This window comes from Sylvia atricapilla, chromosome Z, assembly GCF_009819655.1.
Source record: "Sylvia atricapilla isolate bSylAtr1 chromosome Z, bSylAtr1.pri, whole genome shotgun sequence".
Classification (NCBI taxonomy): domain Eukaryota; kingdom Metazoa; phylum Chordata; class Aves; order Passeriformes; family Sylviidae; genus Sylvia; species Sylvia atricapilla.
Window position 1 is genome coordinate 63,250,806 of NC_089174.1, and position 20,726 is coordinate 63,271,531.

Sequence of the window (20,726 nt, forward strand, 5' to 3'; positions counted from 1 at the left end):
ACATTCCCACTTCATAATACACATTCAAACTTAACAGATGAAAACCTGTTTTCATCAGCAGCTTCCAGCTCTGGGATAAATGTATAAAAAAATGCAATGCAAAATAAGCAGATGATGCAATGCAAAATGATCTTCGGGTAGTTGATGTTTGCTTTTTTTTCTAATTACCTATAATTATGCATATCAAATCAAAAAAACAAAAGATACAGAAAAAACAAATCATTTCTTTAAACTAACACCATAAAAGAGACAAAATAACTTGGAATACAAGATTAGATTTGCAGCTTATTCATCCTCCATGGAAGACTTGCTCATGTATGCAATTTTTAAATGCTTTACCTAGAAAAAAAGTGCTGAGAACTTTAAAATCTGGGTGGGAAACAAGAAAGAAGTCTTAACAAGTAATTTCAGTTCATTTAATGCATTCAAAATGGCTTAACTTTCCACCACAAACAAAGTGGTTCTCTGTTAAAAGCACGGGTCTAGAAACTTTTATGTCATTGCACTTTCAGTGTCAATGAAGAGGAAAAAATTAAAGAAAAAAAAGAGGATAAAGAAGATGATAGGCTAATTTCTAAAAAACATCAAAATATTTCTAGAGGCTTATAAAAATACGGATTTTAATTAAAAAAATAATCTGACCTTCAAAGCTTTAGTTTCCAATTAGACAAGAAAAATCTCAGGGCACAGGAAAAAACAGAGTTCTTTGGTGCAAGACATGTATAACAAATTAAACAGTTTGAGCTGATTTTCCTCAGCGAGGGTTAAAATCTCATTTAGGCATTAAATTACCAGATTATTCTCTTTTTTAAAAATACTCGCTCAAAACTTACAAATGTCTTTTCTCAGCACCCAACTTTAAAAAAATAAAGTTGAACAGGTCTGAAGCCAAGGAACAGCCCAAATGTCTAAAAGGTATTCCATCAAAATCTAAATCCTAGAGCTAAGTTATTAATGCTTAACCGTGTTTGTTCCAAGCTGTTCCAAATTATTAATAAAGTCTTACACAGCTGTGTACCACGGTGGATGAAACACTGGACATAACCTGGAAAGTGCAGTGGCCGCCCCAAAACCAATTCTGTGTTGAGATACTCCTCAGCAGGGTGGGCAGCAGGTCACGGGAGGGGCCTCTGCCCTTCTGTGCTGTGAGACCCCCACCTGCAGAGCTGCATCCACCTCTGGGACCTCAACACAAAACAGATGTGGTCCTGATGGAAGGAGTCCAGGAGGATGTCCCAAGTGCTGGACTACCTCTGCTCTGGAGACAGGCTGGAGAACTGGGTTTGTTTAGCTCAGAGAAGAGGAGGCTCCAGGGCCTTTAGAGGCCCCTTCCAGTGCTGGAGAGCTGGAGAGGTTTAGACAAGGAGTAAAGAGGACTTTACTGTGAGAGTGCTGAGGCACTGGCACAGGCTGTCCAGAGAGATGGTAGAAACCTCACTCCCAAAAACATTCAAAGTCAGCCTTGACTTTGAATGGATCAGAGCATCCTGATCCAGCTGAAGATATCTGTGCTTATTACAGAAGAGTTGGACTAGATGGCCTTCAAAGATCCCCTCCAAACCAATCTATTCTGCGATTCTCGTTACTGCTAGAGTAAAATCAACTTACATCTTCCAAAGAATTACTTTTTCCTTTACCATATGCACTGGCAGTTGAAGAAAAAAAACCCAACCAGTGAAGGTTAAGTCTCCTAAACAAATGAAGGTTCATATTGGCATGATACAACCTCCCAAAATTCCAAACCTGATGTACAATGACTTACTTCATTGATCATCTCTATTTCTCGAAAGGTGAGTCTGTCCAGCCAATCCACTTTCACCATGTGACCTTGCCGATGTGATTTGGTGAGCTGCATGAAAAGAACCACAGTGATAACATTTAAATTGAGTGCAAGAATAAGACCACCACAGTTATAACAGAGATACTAATATGAAATCAGAGGAAAAGAATAAAGGAACTGAAGAAAACATCACTTTGTACAGCATACACATAGTAACATGGTACATACCTTGTAAACAGCTGAACTATGCCATAAAAACAAGTCTACTATCTAAAATACCAATCCCAGCAAAGGGCATAATAATTATCCAAGCACATCACCTTTCCATTTTTAACATAGCAATAACAGGAACCTATTCTTAACTAAAGTCACGTAAACAGACATCCCAGTTTTTGTATTATTATGTTTCATATAGTAAAACTCACCAAGCCAAACAAAAATAAAGTATTTAAAAAACTATCTATACTGAATAATTCTGCTTGAGTCAGAATTACCTAAACAGTTTCCAGATTGGGACTATAACTGGATCAACTGAAGACTTAGAGAAACTTGCTCATTCTCTCGGTCACCTGATAAGTAAGTAGCTCAAGTTTTATTCCTATGTTTACAAATTGCTGTAGCAATAGCAAGTGAAAGTTCCCATAGACACACTACCTAGAAATGGTACTAATTTCCCTAACATCTGATGGTAAAATGGTTTTATAAAACCACCACAACTAATATCAGTGAAAACATGCCTTTGTCAGCAATGAGCATCTCTCAAAACAGCTTTCAGAAAAGAATGGGGGCAGTGATGTTATTAGCTTTCTATTAGCCATTAACTGCAACTCTAGAGAGAGCTGAGCTAGAGAATTAACGGCAAGGTTTGAATATCAGAACTAACATGAAAGGGATAGTCTATACTCTCAGAAACTCACTGCATCCATCATTTAACCATGTCAAGAACTGGAAATCAGACTTGATATTTAGTGTCTCACTACAGAGATTCCTTAGGCCAGCAGGCATTTATTCTGCTGTGATCAAGAAATGGGGCACCACTGGCTTTAATGAGTCTTCCATTATAAATTCGGTGCAAACTGCACTAATTAAACTTAGTCCCTCAAATGAAAGTTACTTTATCACTGTCATAAATCTCTAGATGGTTCTATCTTTCATTGGGAGTCCCACAAAGGTCTGCATAAAACCTGGGAGACCAAGATAAAGAAGAAAGCTCACTGAGTAAGCGGACTGAGCAGTTTGGAAAGCTCGGGGTAAGCTTTCCTGAATAATCAGAGATCAGCCAGTAAAACAGCTGATCAATTCCAGTAGTTTTGATGGCATGAATATATATGCTGCCATCAAAAGCTTGGAGGCAAAAATACTTATATATATATTCATGAGTGTAAATGAATGAAACTTGAGTTAATTTTTGCAATTCTACTCAAGCTCTTTCTAATGTAGAGGTATGTCACACACTTCTGAACACTACACCACACAGCCTCAAAGCTAACGGATGGCTTCTGAAAGAAACAAGACTGTCGCCACAAGTCATTGTTACAAGATGCTTTTATTAAACCCGACGGAATTTTGGCTTTAAGCATCCTCAAGGCATATTCATGTTTGCATTCTTTAGAATAAAAGAATTTAGATCTTAAGTTGCTCCAACAGAATGCTATGTGTATTGGAAGGTTTTCTAAAAAAAAAAAAAAAACACTTCAGAAGCAATTAACTATGATCTGCTTTGTATAAATACTGTGAAACATCTCAATAACCAAAGCAAGAGAGCTTTCACATGAGAAAACAGCACAGGAAGCTGTCTTCATTTCCCTTAAGTGAAGTGCATGCTAGTTACATACATTTTAAAGGTTACTTGCTATTCCATTACCTTTGCCAAGCGGCTCATTTGATCTTCAGAGACTGTACTGCTGGTTCTCCCAGGAGTTTTGGTGGGCTCGGAGCCATCAGCTTCTACATTGGGCCAGACTTTCAAGTCATGCATTCCTTGTCGAAACATACTGCAGGGAAAAATGCAGAATCGCTTCAGTAAATTTAAAATAATACAGCTGTTCGAAATCAAAGTTCAGCAATGGCTGCAAGAAAATGAAGTGGCTTCCTCTGCCAAAACTACAAAATTGCATAATTGAACTCTACTGCAAAAGTGCCTTGCACCTTGTGTTCTCTACAGCCTTTATTTTACTGGCACATGGGGTTTAGAAGAAAATGGTGAAATCAGAGACAACTTATTCAGCAAGTGGAAGAAAAATGGGTAGTTCATAAAGTCAGTGGGGTGGTATAAACACAAACTGATAAGAAAACTCGACTTTCATAGTTTTATTTGTAATGAAGCAGAAGACATTCCTCTTGACTTGCAAATTATAACAGTAACCTTAGGTCTGCCAGTATAAAAAAAAAAAACAACTAAAAAACTTACCTAGGTTGCATTTGAAAGTCAACGAACATAAAGCAGCCTTCTGAGCTGCCAAATTAAAACAAACTGAAACAAAACCAAAACAAAAAAAACCAAAAAAACCCAAAAAACCCCCCCAAAAACCAACAAAACAAAAAAACCAAACCCACAGACCCCCCCCAAACAAAACCAAAACCAAACAAACAAAAACCCAAACAAAAAACCAAAAACAGAAACCAAAAACCAAAACAAAAAACCAAAACAAACCCCAAAAAACCCGAAAAAAACACCAAGCAAAAAATGCCACAACTCTCCACACACCATTTTCTCCATCAATGCTTGAAATTGAATTGATAATTGAAAGTGAACAGAAATTTGCAGGGTAACTGACCACATCTTTTCTCTGCAAAACCCTGCTAACCTTGCATATTTGTGCTGGTCCAGCCATAAAAGATGTCCTAAGAAATCAAGTGCATTACTTTTGCCAGTATGAGCTGTTCACTTAACTGTAAAAACTTCAGGTAAATACAACTGACAGGAATATTTTAAAAAGTGAACCATTAAAAATGAGAAATAACAACTAGAAAGACCATTTGGCCTTGAATTTACACATCAATTTGTGGCATACTACTACAAGGGTTTTAATTTAAAAACTACAAAATTCAAAAATTTTTTGTTGGTTTCTCTCCATCTACTTCATCCAAGTTCTACATGCTGGAAATAAGACTTACTTTTATTTTTATCTTTAAATTTTTATCTTTTTCTAAGTACTGTGCTTTAATGCTTTAACCGCTATTAGCAGTCTTTGGGGCACAGTCCAATTGATCAGGTTCATTTTTTTGCCTTAAGGCAATGTCATTCTTTTTTGTTAAAGCAGTATCCTCAGTAAGAGAGATACAACCTCTCTCAACAGTCACTTTCTGCATTCAAGCATCATCAGAGCAGCTTTCCCAATGATAATCTAATCTTCTCTTGCACTTCAGTTTAACCTTATTACTTCTCATCCACTGGCAAGACTAAACAGGCTATTTCTCCCCAATTTCCATCAGTATGTGCACATGAGAAAAATGTTCCTACATTCTATTTTCAGCCTGACTAGACATAACACTTCCTCCATCACACCTATTTGTTAGACACTCAATGACACAGATGCCCAGTATTGACAGAAATTTGACTGAAGTTGGTTGGAAAGAATAGAACACACTCCAGTTGAGTGAAAAGGAAAGGATAAGTAAAGGAAAGCAAAAGCTTACAGCAGTTTCTCTGATGCGCATACTTGTAAACCACTTATGCAGTCAATGTTGTTTGCACATTTTACAAGAGCACCACAATGCAGGACCATACAAAATTTAAGATTCACTCTAAATTACAAGTCTGTTCTTCTGTTTTCCTGGGCAGCTGCTTTCCACTCTGTAGGTGATAACAATCAGTTGCAAAAAAGTACCTGTGCTTCATAATCTTCCTTAGACCACAACCCATGTTTTCAGTCTCCTCTGCACTTAGATAAGATCCTTCCGGCACACTTGTAATTCTTCCAACCCTAGTCTTACCATCCACAAAACTGAATGCATTCCATAGGATCTTAGCATAACAATTTTGAAAACTGCTGATTTACTGAGTGACATTTTACTCCCTATAAATAACAGTACATTCACAGCCTAACTGCAAGCCAATTAAATAATTTTCAATTATTTAGTTCAACACTTGCTGTCTTAAAATCCAAGCTTGTAGATCACAAAAAAAAAAGGTTATACAGAAGAGTCCTTTTATACAACACTGCAGGAAGTGCAAAATTACAGTCAGGAGGAAGTGGAGCAAATCACCACATATCCGATTTTTCAAACACGGAACTGTTAACCTAGTTTAGAAAATATTTAAATACTTATCTCTCATAACTTGTGCTATGTTACTATTCACAGGTGAGCTTCAGATGTGCTGAAGAAAGCGTGAGAAAGAAAAGAAAAAGAAGTATACCCATATTTTCCGAAGAGCGAGACCGTTGTTCCTCCCACAGGAACAGCTTTACCAGGTCCATACACATCCCAGATGGTCAGAGCCACCTGAGCATTTCGAGGCAAGTCTGGATACTTCACAGGCAGTTTCAGCCACTCGTTCCAGCTGCAGAGAAACACTATTAGTCAAAAAGCTTCACAATTCAAGTTACTCTCTTATTAGTTTACACAACCCAGATTCTCCTCAGAATAAAAATTTCTTAGGGCAGATGGACTATTTTCCTGTGGGCTTTAATCATTCAAAAACCTGTCTGAAGCATGACTAGAAGTATACAGGCCAAAAGAAAAACATATTCTAGCTTGATGACTGAGTAGCAAGGATCAGACTGTCAGTGAACAGCATGAAAATCTATCACTCCAGGCACCAGAAGTTACTTAAGTAGCAAGACAAGCACAGAAATAACAATTTTATCACTTCCCCTCTACAGAAAAAGGTCGGGTTTGTGCGGGCTAGATAACACTAACCAAAGGGACACTTGAAAGGGAAACATATATAGGGAAACATAAGCCATTTTGAAGAAGACAACAGAAAACAAACCTTTCTGACAGAATAACAGAAACAAATATCTGACACCCCACTATGAGGAATATGAAATGAAAGGCAAGCCACTTACTTCCATCTAGTGCTAAATGCCTTGTAGGAAGTTCTAACTGGAAGAGCAAGAGGCTTCCCTTCTGCAAACACCTGACAAGTTACATACAAGTCAGAACAAGTCTCTTGGTACAGTCCTGAGAACTTCAGCATCGGATCTTCTAAGAGCGCTTTGTAGCTTTTCTGTTCTCTTTTCCCTTCCAGACTTCCTCTATGGGGGAGCGAGCAGGGAGAAAACAGGAAAAGGAGAAAACATAAATAAACCAGAATTTATTCTATCTGTAGTAGAAATCCTACTGCATTTCTGTAGCTTATATTTAGATTACACAGTCTGAGGCTATTCTCACTCTGCATTAGTTGCTTGTAGTGAAACCCAAACACCAGAGAGGAACTCAGGATGTGAAATGCTGAGCAAACACGGCATGTATTGCTCTACTGATTTAGGCAGGGCTGGGGGGAAGAGCAGGGAAGGCAAGAATTACTTGTTTGTCTCTTAAATGGAGGTAACTTCTTCTAGTACAATCTGTGTATTCTCAGACAGACTCTAAGTAGGGCAACAATAACTGAGAAGACTTATGCTGCTATTATTAAAAAAGACAAAACAAACACCAGATTACATGTGCTCCAAATACTATTTAGAAAAATAAACCCCAAAACAACTATGGTAAGCAAATGTTAATTTTTAAGATCTATGAAGTGTATGACTGGTTTTGGAAGTCAATCATCTCTCAAATCCACAACAAAATAAAGTTCACTTAAGCATACCGTTCAAATAAAATTTGGTTAAATCCTTACAGCACTCTGAACAATGTTATTGTTAAGAGGAGTTGATGGAATTTCTCAGGCTTCAGCTATACCACAACAAAAACAGCCATGTACATTGGATATCTGTCTGTGGACACACAAGTTGAATAAAACAAACAAAACAAAACAAAAAGAAAAAAAAATTGAGGAGGTGGTGGTGATAGGAAAACACGTAAGATCAATCCTCCACCAAACAAAGATCTATAGATCTATTTGTTTCCACAATATCATCTCAGAGTTAAGTGAATACATTACTTGCATGAAACTGGCACTGCACATTCTAAAGATAACATACACCTCTGTATGCTAAAACAAACAAACAAAGCTAATTTTAATTTTGTTCTGTGGAATGAACTGTCGAAGAGGTCACATGAATCTGACTCCTGATGGCACTGAATAGTGTAGGCTGGCAGGGATCTTAAAGATCATCCAGTTCCAACCCTTGTTATGAGCAGGGCCACCTTCCACTACCATCATCTGGAAGTCAAACAACCCTTAATAAGCTCCTCCACGTTAGTTTGCCAGAACAGTGGAACGTACTTTAATATACCACCATTGGGTACACTACATTTGAGAATCAGCCACACTTCTGATTGCTGTAATGAAAAAAGGTAACTTAAAAAGCAAACCCAAAATTACATTACTGTGCGGTAATGCCAGCTTCAACGAAAGTGCTTCCACATGCTCAGGCAGAAATAATTTACATGCTGCAGCATCTGGATCCTCCTACAGTAAAAAACCCCACCGTGCTTTCACAGCAGCATGGAAACAAACAGGAAGAGTGTCATCAGTTTATCTTCTTCCCTTAACGTTCAGGAGTGAGCTGTGACAGTGATGCCCCTCCAGTTCCTGAAGGGAGCTTACAGAAAATAATGGGCGAGACTATTTTCAAAAGGATGTAGTGACAGGGCCGGAGGGGGGTTGGGGGGGGGGGGGGGGGGGGGGGGGCAAGGGGATGTGGATGGCATCAGACAGGGTAGCTAAAGAAAAAAACACGTAAACACGTTTACTATGAGAGTGGTGAGGCACTTGCACAGGTTATTCAGAGAGGCTGTGGCTGCCCCATCCCTGGGAGCGTTAAAGGCTAGGCTGGACGGGGCTGGGACCAACCTGGCATAGTAGAATCTGACCCTGCCTATCGCAGGGGGTCTAACAGGAAAGGCTTTAAAGGTCCCTTGTAACGCAAACCAATCTGTGATTCTATGGCAGGCGAGAAGCTACGGGAGCCTGCACTGACAATCGTCGCCTTGGAGCACCTAGGGACATGGCACATCTGCGTTCGCAGCACGGATCCAGCCCGGCCTCTCGCCCGCCCCGTCCCGTCGCCTCCGCGCGGGCCGGGACGCTGGCAGGGACGCAGGACTCGGAGCTGAGCCAGCCCCGCCTGTCTAGGGCACCGCCGGGCTGCGGCACCAGCGCACCCCGCCGACGGGCGGCCCGGTACGCCCCCAGGGCGGCAGCGACCGCTTCCCATTGAGCCCCGACGTCGCTCACTCACATCTTCAGCTGCACGTTGATATCCAGGTCGCAGCTGTACACATAATAAAGTCTCTCCGTCTCGCCCATGGCCGCCGCCTCTGTTCCGCGCCCGCCCCCTCAGCACCCGCGGCCAGCAGCGCCGATCTCGCCGGCCACGCTCCGAGCATGCGCCGCAACCGCCATCTTGAGTAAGGGAGGAAGGAGCGGTGCCGGCCCTTGACCAAAATGGCTCCCTAACCGCAGCCGCCCGCTCGTCCAGCGCCCCGCCCGCGCCATGGGTACGCGGCGCAACGTGGCGGGGACAGCGCTCAGCGGCGAGATTGCTTCTGTGGCGCCTGTGGGCGGAGAGGGATGGAGCATGGCAACAGCCTCACAGAATCGCAGAGTATCCTGATTTTGAAGGGACCCACAAGGATCATTGAGCCCAGCTCCTGGCCCTGCACAAGATGTCCCAAATACGTGGTAGGAACCCTGTGACTGAGAGCATTGCCCAAAGGCTTCTTGAACTCATACAGGCTTGGTCCTGTGATCACATCTCTGGCAGTCTGTTCTAGTGCGCAGCCACCCTCTGGGAGAAAAACCTTTTCCTGAAATCCAACTTAACCATCCCCTGACTCAGCTTCATGCGATTCCTTCAGATCCTAGTGCTGGTTGCAAGAGTGAAGAGATCGATACCCCCCATGAGGATCTTGAAAACCACAGTGGGGTGTCCCCTCAGTCTCCTCCAGGCCTAACAAACCAAATGACCTCTGCTACTGCTCTTAAGGCTTCACCTCCAGACGTTTCACCATTCTTGTGGCCTCCTTTGGACCCTCAAAAAACATTTTGGCTTGTAAGGGAACTTCAAGCTCCTGAATGTCCAACCTCCTGCCATGGGCAGGGACACCTTTCTCTACACCAGGGCTCCCCCCAGAGCTCAGACCCTCATCTAACTACACCATTATGTATACACAGAAATTCAGAGTTAATAACTTTTCCACCAAAGCCCCTCCATTATGATTAATTAAGTAGTTTTCATACAAGTTCAATAATCTTAGCTTAAAGAAAGGGTCTTCACCAGGGCAGGAGTCACAGAATGATTCTACATCTGACACAGCCAGCCAGAAACAACCCACAACTAAAATACTGTAAATTAACACATGATTAAAAAAATTTAAAAATCAATGGTTTGAGAATTAACACAGATTGTGAGCACCTTTCAGTGACAAAAATACAGGGACCATTTGGATATAGTCATTACTATCCTACACTTATTCTCTTAGGCAAAGCTGCCAGCACTGACAAACAGATTTTGTGTTTTATGATCCTGCAGAACTGCTGAACTTCTCAGGACTGCTTTTTATATTGTAAAAGTATAAAAAGTGCTATTTTGCTCTAGCTCACTGTCCTTAGAACATTGTTGGTCCTGAGGAAGCATTCAGACAGGTGGTCCCTCACAGCACAGCTCAGACTAGGAAAAAAAAAAGATAATTGTCACCTGGAAACAGTATTTTCTCTTGCATTTTCATAGCAAGACAGGGTTAACAGGTGAATGTGGAAGGACATCTCAACTAGTCCTCTTCTTCTGCAGGTCAGCAGCTATAAGGGAAAATGCCAAAGCAGAGGAGCAATGCTTCTTTTAAGAGAAGAAGGACTTCCTCACCTCAATACTCCCCCCCCCTCAACCAAGTTCTGTGACCAGAAGGTTTTCCCTTCCTTTTTCTCCAAAACAAATAAGAAATTAGAGAAGTCCATAACCCAGAACCTACATCACTAAAATGAAGTCTTTGCTTTCCAGCACTACCACGCTAGGATGTATCATGAGTGTAAAACGTAACTTAAGTATAATTAGATTAACAAATTTCTCAGCCCAATAAAGATGATCTTTTATCCATCTTTTTTATCTGAATTCTCCACTTTCTTGTCACATTTACAGTTTCAGCAGTCCTGGCAGCTGCCATTTGTTTGTTGCCTGCCTCAAAATTTTTGATGGTTTCTGTTTGTTTGTTATTTTGGTTCTATACCTGAGGTTTTTATGTAAAATCTCTGCTTTTTGTAACAGGAATAAGCAAACATATTTTTCTCCTTGGGTGTGAAGAAAAAGTAAAACATAAACCTGCAAAAAATTAAAAGACAAGTAAATCTCACTGTTTTAAACTAAGCAATGTATGTCTCTATGCACAAACAATAAGTACATTTATAGATGTGTACCTGTTTTGGTATGATTTTTTTGTCAGGAAAAACTAGATTGTTTCTCAGTTAATGAAATTAGTGGTATCAGTTTAATAATCTTGCAGTCTATTGCACCACTGCAGACATTTTTAGGTAATTCTTGAAGCTTTGTCAAAAAAAACAAAAAGAAAAGAAAAAAGCTAAGGAGAAAAAATTGCAGGAGGCCTCTGAAAAGGACATTAAAAAAACTTTTTGAAGTAGTTTATCTCCCAACTTTTTCAGATTCCAATGTGTCTAACTAGATAGGTAAATTAGATGAGGCAAAAGAAGAGAAAAATGTTTGGGAGAGACATTTTTGACAATAAAATTGAAGAAAGATGCTATTTCAATCAGAAATGTCACTTTATACCACTTTCTCATATTAATAACCTTACTTTTCTAGGTTCTCAGATACTGCCACAGAGGCAGAGATGAAGAGTATTTTTCAGCTTGAAGGATTCTGAAGCACTTGGAAGAGGCAGTGATAAACATCCAGGGCCATTGCTTGTGCTCTGACTCAGTTCTAGCTGGAGGTGATGCGTGTCTGTACTGTTATGAACCTACAGCCAGTAAAGCTGAATGGGGCCTTTCCCTGTAGAGCAGATGCAGAGCTAGATAAGGACAATTTCCTGCTTTACTTTCTGCTGCCCACTTCTATGTGTCCTTCAGGGCACTTGACATTTGTGGCAGCATCTGTACTAAAAGATAAAAGCAACCACCATGGGCTGTTGCCATGTAAGTCAAGTAGTTCATTTGACTCACAGATCTCTTGATCTGGCACCTGCAAATATGGCCCATCCATAACTCAACTGGTCCATCTCCTCTCTTCTAAGCTTCAGTGACCAGTCCTGTGGCCAAAAGATATGATTATTTATGTGTGTGTTTTCCAGCTCAAAGTCCCTGACGTAGTAGCAGACTGTGCTGGCTCCGGTTACCCAGAGAAGTTTTGGTTGACATACCCCTGGAAATGTTCAAGGCCAAGTTGGATAGAGCATGAAGCAACCTGATCTAGTGGAAGGTGTCCCTGCCCATAGCAGAGGAGGAGGAGGTTGGAACTAGAGGATCCTTAAGATCCCTTCCAATCCAAACCATTCTGTGTGTCTATGATCATATGATGTAAGGGTTGTTTTACTGCTTGCATGAAGCTTTTTGTAGTGTGACACCTAGGGCATGCCATGAGAGCACTTTGTCGTGGCTGCATACTTCTGGTTTTGGCCTTTTGAAGTAGGGCAGGATAATTCCAAGTGTTGCATTTCAAACAAGGCACATCTGTTCTCCTGTTGTTGATTTGCTGATAAGCAAATTCTCCTGGCAACTCTGCCTGGGTTTCTTCCTTAAGGAGACTAATATATGCCACAGGGGAGCCCAGAAGTGAACTAGTATGTGATTACATACATGTTAATATCAGGAATATGTTCTGGAAGCAAACCAGAGTGTCAAGATTCGTGAAGCTCCAAGTGCATTGTGAAGCAAATTCTGACTTTCATTGTGCCAAAGAAGGGGCATCCATCCTTTCTAGGCTTGGGGTGAAGCTGAGTGACATGAGGGACTATTAGGACTTGCTGGTGGCCAGTCCCTCTTGCTTATGGCCCATCACCCCATTTCAGGGAGTTCTGTGTCCAAGCAGTGTCATAGAAATCAGTGTCCTGCTCCACCATAGCCCTGCCTGACCCAGCCATGGACTCCACTGAGCCAATTCCCACTCTTAGACTAATGTTCCACCCCCACAGAGGTGCCTGGTGCACTGCAAGTCTTGCCTTCTTTCTGGTGGATGCAGTGGAAAAGCCCCTGGCTTTCTGCCCCAGGACCACCCAGGAACATGTTCTTGTAGTGCACCAACATTTACCTGAATGTTTGATCATGAAACACCAATTTAACTTAGCATATGTAACTGTTTAAAATTTCTTTGGAAAAAAGTATACCAAGAGATTTTTTTTTTCTTATGAAGACTATAAGTAACTGGCTAGCTACACCTAGATTTAGTTACTTGCTGATATTACGCCATTCTTGTCATTGGAAAAAATATAGCAAGCATGAGATTGCACTCTTCATTGCTCTGCTCATGCATTAGAATCTCCCCTACCCCTCTTCTGTTTTTCAGCCTGATAGCTTGTCAGCTCCCAGAAGTCTGATGAGGTGAAGCATTGAGAAAACAGTGGGAGCAATAGAGAGGTCTGCTGCTGACACAATTCTTTTTGGAGGGAATGGAGCTATTTTTCTTGTTTTGAAGCAGAAGTGTAGCTTGCAGTTCACGTTCAACTGATAGCCACAGAGAAATATGTAACCTCTCAATCCCACCAAGAAATATATGCCATCTTCCAGTGGATAACACTGATTCCTCGTACACCATCTATTTTCTGCTGGTGGGACTACCACAATAGGGAAGAGGACTGATCAGATGTCCAGACATGCCCCACATTGCTTGTAAAGACTTTCAGCAAAGTTATTGAAAGTAGCTGTCAGTGTTGTCAGACTTGTTTTATCTTTCCTGTATGTGGACATCTGCCCACTAAACACTGGACTGAGACAGCTAGGAACTATACATAACCCTTAGTGCATCTGTCAAACGATAATGACTTTCACTCACTAATGAACTGGAACAAAATTGACTTGGCAACTGTCTTTTTCCCTCTAGTAACATCCTCAGAAAGACTTTACATGCTGGATGTACAGCAGAGAGTTTCTGCTATTCAAATACCACAGTGGTGGTCAGGTTTTCAGAACCACAGTGGATGGGTGGTTAGCTCATGGTTATTGTATTTCCTTTAAAAATGGATAAGAGTGGAGTTTTAGAAAAGAACACCCCCTTCCTGCTTCCCTTCCCTCTTCCCTTCCCTCTTCCCTTCCCTTCCCTTCCCTTCCCTTCCCTTCCCTTCCCTTCCCTTCCCTTCCCTTCCCTTCCCTTCCCTTCCCTTCCCTTCCCTTCCCTTCCCTTCCCTTCCCTGCCCTGCCCTGCCCTGCCCTTCCCTTCCCTGCCCTGCCCTGCCCTGCCCTGCCCTGCCCTGCCCTGCCCCCTTCCCCCTTCCCCCCTCCCCCTTCCCCCTTCCCCCTTCCCCTCTCACTCTCCCCCTCCCTGTGTTTTGCATTTCTTTGTAAGTGCATTAAAATCTCATTGATTCTTATACTGTAGGTGCTGAATGATTTTAAGTGTCTATAAGAAACACTTATTTTTTAGTTAAATTCACGCCTTGTTTTACTACTTGGGTTCAAAAACTGATTCTTCTCACAGTTCTAGCCTTGGAACAAAGCTGTCCTTGTAATGTGCTCAGAAAAATGCAGGTGAAGGGGATGACAGAGAGCAGGGAATAGAAGTCTAAGGTCTACCAGTGTTCAGCCAGCAGTATGTACCCTTGCAGAAAGCTGAAGCTCTCACAAAGATCGCCCAATGGATTCTGATCCAGAAAGCACAAAGCAATGCATACAGTTCTAATTGAAGACTCAGAGCACCAATTGCTTTGATTTGTGGAATTTTATCTAACAAGGTTCACTTTCCACCTGCTTTTATATTTTTCTCTTTTTCTATGGCAAAGTAATACTGTCTACTGTATGCTAAGCCTATTCTCGTGACCCTATGAGTAAACAAACTCTAAGTTCTTGTTTCCTCAGCCTTCTCTCCAAAATCATTCCTTGTGCTCAAATGAATCCAGGACTGGACAGCATCTCTTATCTCTTCACCCACTCAGTCCTATGCTTTGCTGTTACCAGCACCAGCTGTTAAGTCTGTCTCAGCAAGTTCCATTTTACAAGCTCCACTAAGACCATGAGATGAGTGTGCTAACTCCTGGTAAGTAACAACCTTTTTAATTTTGACACAGCCATAGGGGTCTGTTTTCTCTGAGCCCAATCTCAAGGAATAGGTAGACGTGAACAAGAGTATTATTAAGTGAATTCTTGATAATAGTGAAACATTTGTTCTAATCTATTAAAATGAGGTATGATTTTACCTTTTTGTACCCAGAACCCTCAGGTTTCATCGCATCAGCTGAATATGAAGCACTGGACGACTTTAAATATTTAATTTCCATTGAAATGACAATAAAGCTGTGGATTTCCCTTTTATTGTAGAGTAAGCCTCTGAAATAACTCTCTTTGGAGGAGTCCCTGAACTCATTCTGTATAACTTGAACTCAATGAAGTTGTGCTAGGGAAGAGTTTGGCCCATTAACTGTAGTTTTCTAATACTGTTTAGTCAATAAGCCGTATAATTCCCAAAACAAAGGAGAGGAAGGAATAATAATAGTAATAGGAAACATGAAATGTCAACACAGCCAATTCAGAAAGGAAAAAAAAAAAACAACAAAAATAAAACCAAAGCAAAACCCAAACAAACAAACAAAACCAAAACCAAAACCAAACCAAACAAACGAAAACACACACACACACACACAAAACCAAACCAACCAACCAAACAAAAAAACTACAACCAAACCAGAATACTGAGTCAGGTAATCACCTAGAGAAATTCAGTATAAATTAAGTTCAATGAAATCAAGTAAATTGTATTCAATTAACTCCAATCAAGTCCGACCATGTAGTTATGTAATTTTATGGTTTTGAGTTCTTTCTCCCCTGCCCCCATAATAATAATAATTTAAAAAAAACCCACAAAAAAACCCCAAAAAACCAAACCCAGTCTGCTACACTTTGCAAATTCAGTAGTCTGTTAACTGAGTAAGTAAAGATATAATGAAAGCAATAAGTGTTGAAATATTACACATGCAGTACTTCTCTCTAGCCAGTCCAATTTTATGCCTAAGAAGACTGGCAGAGTTCCTGCTGCGATTCAAATCTAATGTCAAATTTATAAACTTGTTTTCTCCATTCTCCTCTCCTATCCCTGTCTCCCATCAATCAGAGCTTATACCTGCACAAAAGGCTGATCCATCATTAAGGAAGCAGATTGCAGCCAAATGTAAATTTTCACTTAAAAAAAATGAAGAAGGAATAATACTCATGCTGCAGGGCAGGGTCACCCTCTGACCCTAGGCAATCTGCTTCTCGATCTGCAGAACACAGGCTAAAATAATGTGTCCGCCAAACAAGCAGTAAACTTTTCTGCTTCTGCCTTTTTGAAGATTCTTGGAGTTGCTGCGTCTGCCAGCTGACACTCTGTCTGACTTTTAAAATATGAAAATCTCCTCCATATGCATTGAGCTCAGTTTTCTACTTAGCATTTCAAGAGCCCTAAGGACCTTCAGGGGAAAAAAACCCCACCATATTCTGAATTTTCAATTTTGATGACAATTTGCTTTCCATACAGGATGTGCAGAAACACCCTGAAAAACTTGTCAGCTGCGAAAGGAAATGTTCTTTGCCATGGGAATGAGGGCACATTACTTTCAACTAACTTAGGGTAAACAAGTTTGAGTCTGCACCCTATGCTTCCCCAAAGTAGCTGAACATCTCTTTTAGAATTTTTAAAAAATAACAGTCATAGAACCCACAAACATAGGTTTTGCCCATACAGTAAAGAAATATTAAGTTCTTCCATTCCTCCATCCATCCATCCACTCATCCATCCATCCATCCATCCATCCATCCATCCATCCATTCAATTACAGAAGACTCCCATTTTCATAGCATCCAAATAGAAATAAGGATTCAAGCCATAAACAAAAGTTTATTATTTTCTTTTAAATTGTTTGGTTGGGATACATAACTTTCCCTAGTCTGATCTAGTCTCTGCTTGGATTAGAATCAAGGGAAGGAGACAGTAATATTCAGGAGCAATACAGTCACACTCACCTTCAGTAGTTTTGTGAGGTCAGGATGTTCCACCATTTGCAGTCCTGTTTTTCTCAGAGAGATTGCAAGGGAACCTAGATGACTACTTGTATTAAACTCTGCATTTATAAGCTAATATTAAAACGGGGTGAATCCCCTCTTTTAGCTGAAATTTATGTATTTTGTCTGTAACGTCCACATAGCTGAAGGGCACACTGGATGAACCAAACATGTACAAATTTTTCAGGGTGTTTTGGATTTTTCATCTGTGCTGCATAGGAGAGGTACTTAGAAACTGGGAATATGAAGCTCAATGTTTTCTTCTCCAACCAGTATTAAGGACAAAATCATAACTGACCCTAAAGTGTTCAGGTACAAGTTGTGGAGGTCTCTGCTCAGAAAACCCAAGGTTATGGAATTCACTGGGCTTCATTAGTCTGGTTGCTTAATATTCATTAGCAATCTCCAGGCAGATGAACCACAAGCTGCACTAGGAGCAGGGGTGATAACTCTTGATTTCAGGGCTCATGTTCCAGCATTAGACAGAACTTATCCTTAAACTCCTAGTTTTAGACACTGGACTGATGATAGTTGGGGTTTTTGTTTGTTGGTTGGTTGATTGGTTTGTTTGACATTACAGTATTTCTATGTTTTACATGGGCTAGACAAAGTGTGTGAATTCTAATATAATTTAGCATTTCTGCTGCTAATCCTGGTTTAGTTGTCACACAGACAAATCTGGTATTAAGCAAAGAAGTTATTGCATAAACACAGCAAATGCTGCCTCCCTTTCTGTGGACCCAGAAATTCACACCAGAGCAGTCATTTAGAATATGCAATTTATACTGCTGACTATTTAAATGTTTAAAAATGAGAATGTTCATTACAAATGCCTTCTCTAACCTTTTATTCAGGGTGAGATGCAAATAAAGCACTGACTGATAAAGGGAGAAATGAAAATGAATATGTATGTTTGCATAAGCTGTATTTCTTTGCTGCTATAGAGCAAAATCTGCTCTTAGTCCCATTTAAGCATCCACTGCTGATTTCAGTTGTAGTTATGAGCATGCAGCTGAAGGCAGGATAAATCCTTCCATCCATCTATTGAGTGATCAAACCATGTTTATTATGCATCCAGTTTATATATGGAAGTGAAACAGGCCTTGATCTCAAGGGCAGGCTCTGCAGCATCACCTTTGCAGCCCTATGACATCATATGGATATAAGCCTCACTCCAGTGAGTGCTCATGTTGGCTACCAAGGGAAGAAAGTCCCACATGCCTCTGCAAAATCCTGGGGAACAGTCAGACACCAACAATTAAAAACCTGTTATTTCCTTTTAAAAAGTGTTTAATAATAAATAGATATGCTAAGCTCAAAAAAGCAAGTTGAAAATTCATGATCAATTTTGTCATTGCTTTTCTTTCTTATTGGTAGGAAGAAATTACTCACTTTTCTCCCGCCCTCAGATAAGACTAGGCTTTTGCACTCTATTAACCCCAGGGACTAAAAGATAGACTGTTTTCTAACAGGTGAATTAGTGCTAGATAGCATTACCACAAATGCCAAGTCATTAAACATGTAATTGGATTTTTTTTCCTATCTTAACTTTTCTACTTTATAAAGGATCTTTACAAATTAATGACAGAATATGAAGCTGCCCTGAGAGCTATTTGCCGATTAAAAACAGGCATGAAAAACTCCTATCCCCATGACATACAGAACTATCCCACCAATTTCCAATTACTTCTGCCACTGACAGTTCACTGGACTGTTAAGTCGTATTCTGCACCATGCTGCTTAATGTGGTTAAGTCAGACAGGTATTTTCTGCTTTTCTTTTTTCTTTCTTCTTTTTTCAAATTTTTCCCCCCTGACTGTGAAGCAATTAAGCTATGTCAGTAATGAAAAAGCAGAATTTTAGTACTATAAAGGCATGGTTAATTTGAATGAGGATGCCTAGAAATCACTGAATAAATGCTCCTAGCACCGCTCCTAGCACCCTGGTCCAAAAATGTTTCTCTAAGTTTACTCAGGACATCCAAAAAAAGCCTTTCCTATGTCATTCATAGATGTACAGAGGCAAGAAGCTTTAGTAAAAAGCTAAAGAACTCACTTTTGTATGAGATAATGACAATGATAGTATTTCTGTTAATGGTAATAAGGAAAATTATTCACTGTCTTTTTTTTTTTCCTTCGATTTTATGAGAACTTTCAATTAAAAATGCAGTAAAATATTGAAAAATACCACTTATATGAGGAGCTGGAAACAAAAATATCTAAGGGCTTAGAAGCTTTTTGATGGGAAAATCTAAGTGACAGTTGTGTTAGCTTTCTGTTAGGTGATCCGGTCTTTAAACCGGATGCTAAAGGTATCACTGGGAATTGAATATGGCAGTGAAGCACCCTGTGTCCATGGACATGTCCTAATACAAGTTAGAGCTACTGGGGCAGTTGTGTTCTGTGTGTTGTGTGTGGTTTCACTCCTCACAAACCTCACCTCCTCTGAGATGCTTGTAACGTATCCAATAAGGCTCTTTTCAGGTTGGTGGTTAAGTAACACAATTTAGAAAATTGTTTTATTCAATTTCTATGATTTATGTGGGATTTAAAGGAATATTTATTAAATAAAAAATAGTCAATCTCAGCATAGCTAAGGATGAGAGAGCCAAAATGTAAATGAACTTAATGAAAATATTGTATCAGATAGACTTTCCTTCAGATTGCTGGTAGGATTCCTTTTGAACCAGTTCTGTGGTATCATTCATGAGCTTAGGAGGAATTGTAACTTAGCCATTTCTGATTTAAAAAGAGAGGTAACCAGGTATTATTGAGGAAGGGGAAAAAACCTATGCTTCATAAAAGTTGTGTGATGTCTGTGAATCATTTCTGTGATGCAACTACAGGAAAGGCAAGTACAAAAAAATCTAACAGGAACTTACAGGCACTAATGGCTACAAAAAGACAAATCCAAAACGAAGTGGCTACAGCAGAGGACTATTAAAATTAACAGGGGAATATTGTATATATTTTACATGGAGACTTTAAAAGAGACTGGACTTTAAAATAAAAGGGGCAGGAGCAAGGCAGGGGAATAATAATACTGGATTATATTTATCTTTACTTGTGGGAACAAATGGCATTCCAATCAAGGAAAAACAATGAAAAATGTAAATAGGTGCAGATAAGTTGCATATCTGGATGCAACTGTCCTCTGGATAGAGAGTGCTGGGAACACCCACTTGCCATTCTGATGCATCCTCTTTGAACATCACTGCGTATTTATAGTATTTCCTTTATCACATGCACTCCATGTATGTTTTTCAGTGCTGTCAGGCCTGTAAGAGAGACAGGACCCATCGAGACATTTTAAAACATTATTTATTGCTGCAGTCTCATGGAAGGGTGAGAATATCTTCACCATACCTTGAAAGTCAGTGGTCAGTGGTCACAAAACCACAAGTTACAAGGTCTTTTAAAGGTTAATTAGCCAATAAACCACTGCCACAAAGTATGTTTATGTCTTCACACCAATAGTTAATTGAACTGTCTGACAGGTCTTGCCGCAATGCTGGCTTTCTTATCTAATTATATAGTGACACACAAACTAAACGCTACACTTTAAAACTTTTTTACTATTTCTGTAACTACTTCTAAATACAAATTTATAAACCTTAAAATTTTCCGCTACTTGGTTTAATATGTTTCTATCTGAACTACAAATTCTGTTTTTTCTTTTTTTTTATGGTCTCTAAACTTG

The 20,726-nt window shown here is 40.1% G+C and overlaps 1 protein-coding gene and 1 long non-coding RNA gene across 6 annotated transcripts in view; one reads left to right on the top strand and one right to left on the bottom strand.

Moving 5' to 3' along the window:
• Positions 1-9,187, bottom strand: part of PIK3C3 (phosphatidylinositol 3-kinase catalytic subunit type 3) — a 67,007-nt gene extending 57,820 nt beyond the window's left edge. For 2 of the 5 annotated variants that reach the window (XM_066339382.1, XM_066339380.1), the window contains exons 1-5: positions 9,073-9,187; positions 6,793-6,981; positions 6,141-6,284; positions 3,645-3,774; positions 1,763-1,849 (exon numbers count right to left, since the gene is read on the bottom strand). In XM_066339382.1, the coding sequence (XP_066195479.1) occupies positions 1,763-1,849; positions 3,645-3,774; positions 6,141-6,284; positions 6,793-6,981; positions 9,073-9,140 (618 nt within the window). In that variant the 5' untranslated portion in view covers positions 9,141-9,187. Of the gene's footprint in view, positions 1-1,762; positions 1,850-3,644; positions 3,775-6,140; positions 6,285-6,792; positions 6,982-8,114; positions 8,345-9,072 lie in introns of those variants that run through there. The other 3 variants (XM_066339381.1, XM_066339383.1, XM_066339384.1) reach the window with 3 other exon arrangements.
• Positions 9,188-9,294: 107 nt separating this feature from the next.
• The window catches only part of LOC136373596 (uncharacterized), a 32,718-nt gene continuing 21,286 nt past the window's right edge, over positions 9,295-20,726 (top strand). The window contains exon 1 of the long non-coding RNA XR_010745678.1: positions 9,295-9,438. This is a non-coding gene — a long non-coding RNA (uncharacterized lncRNA). The remainder of the gene's footprint in view (positions 9,439-20,726) is intronic.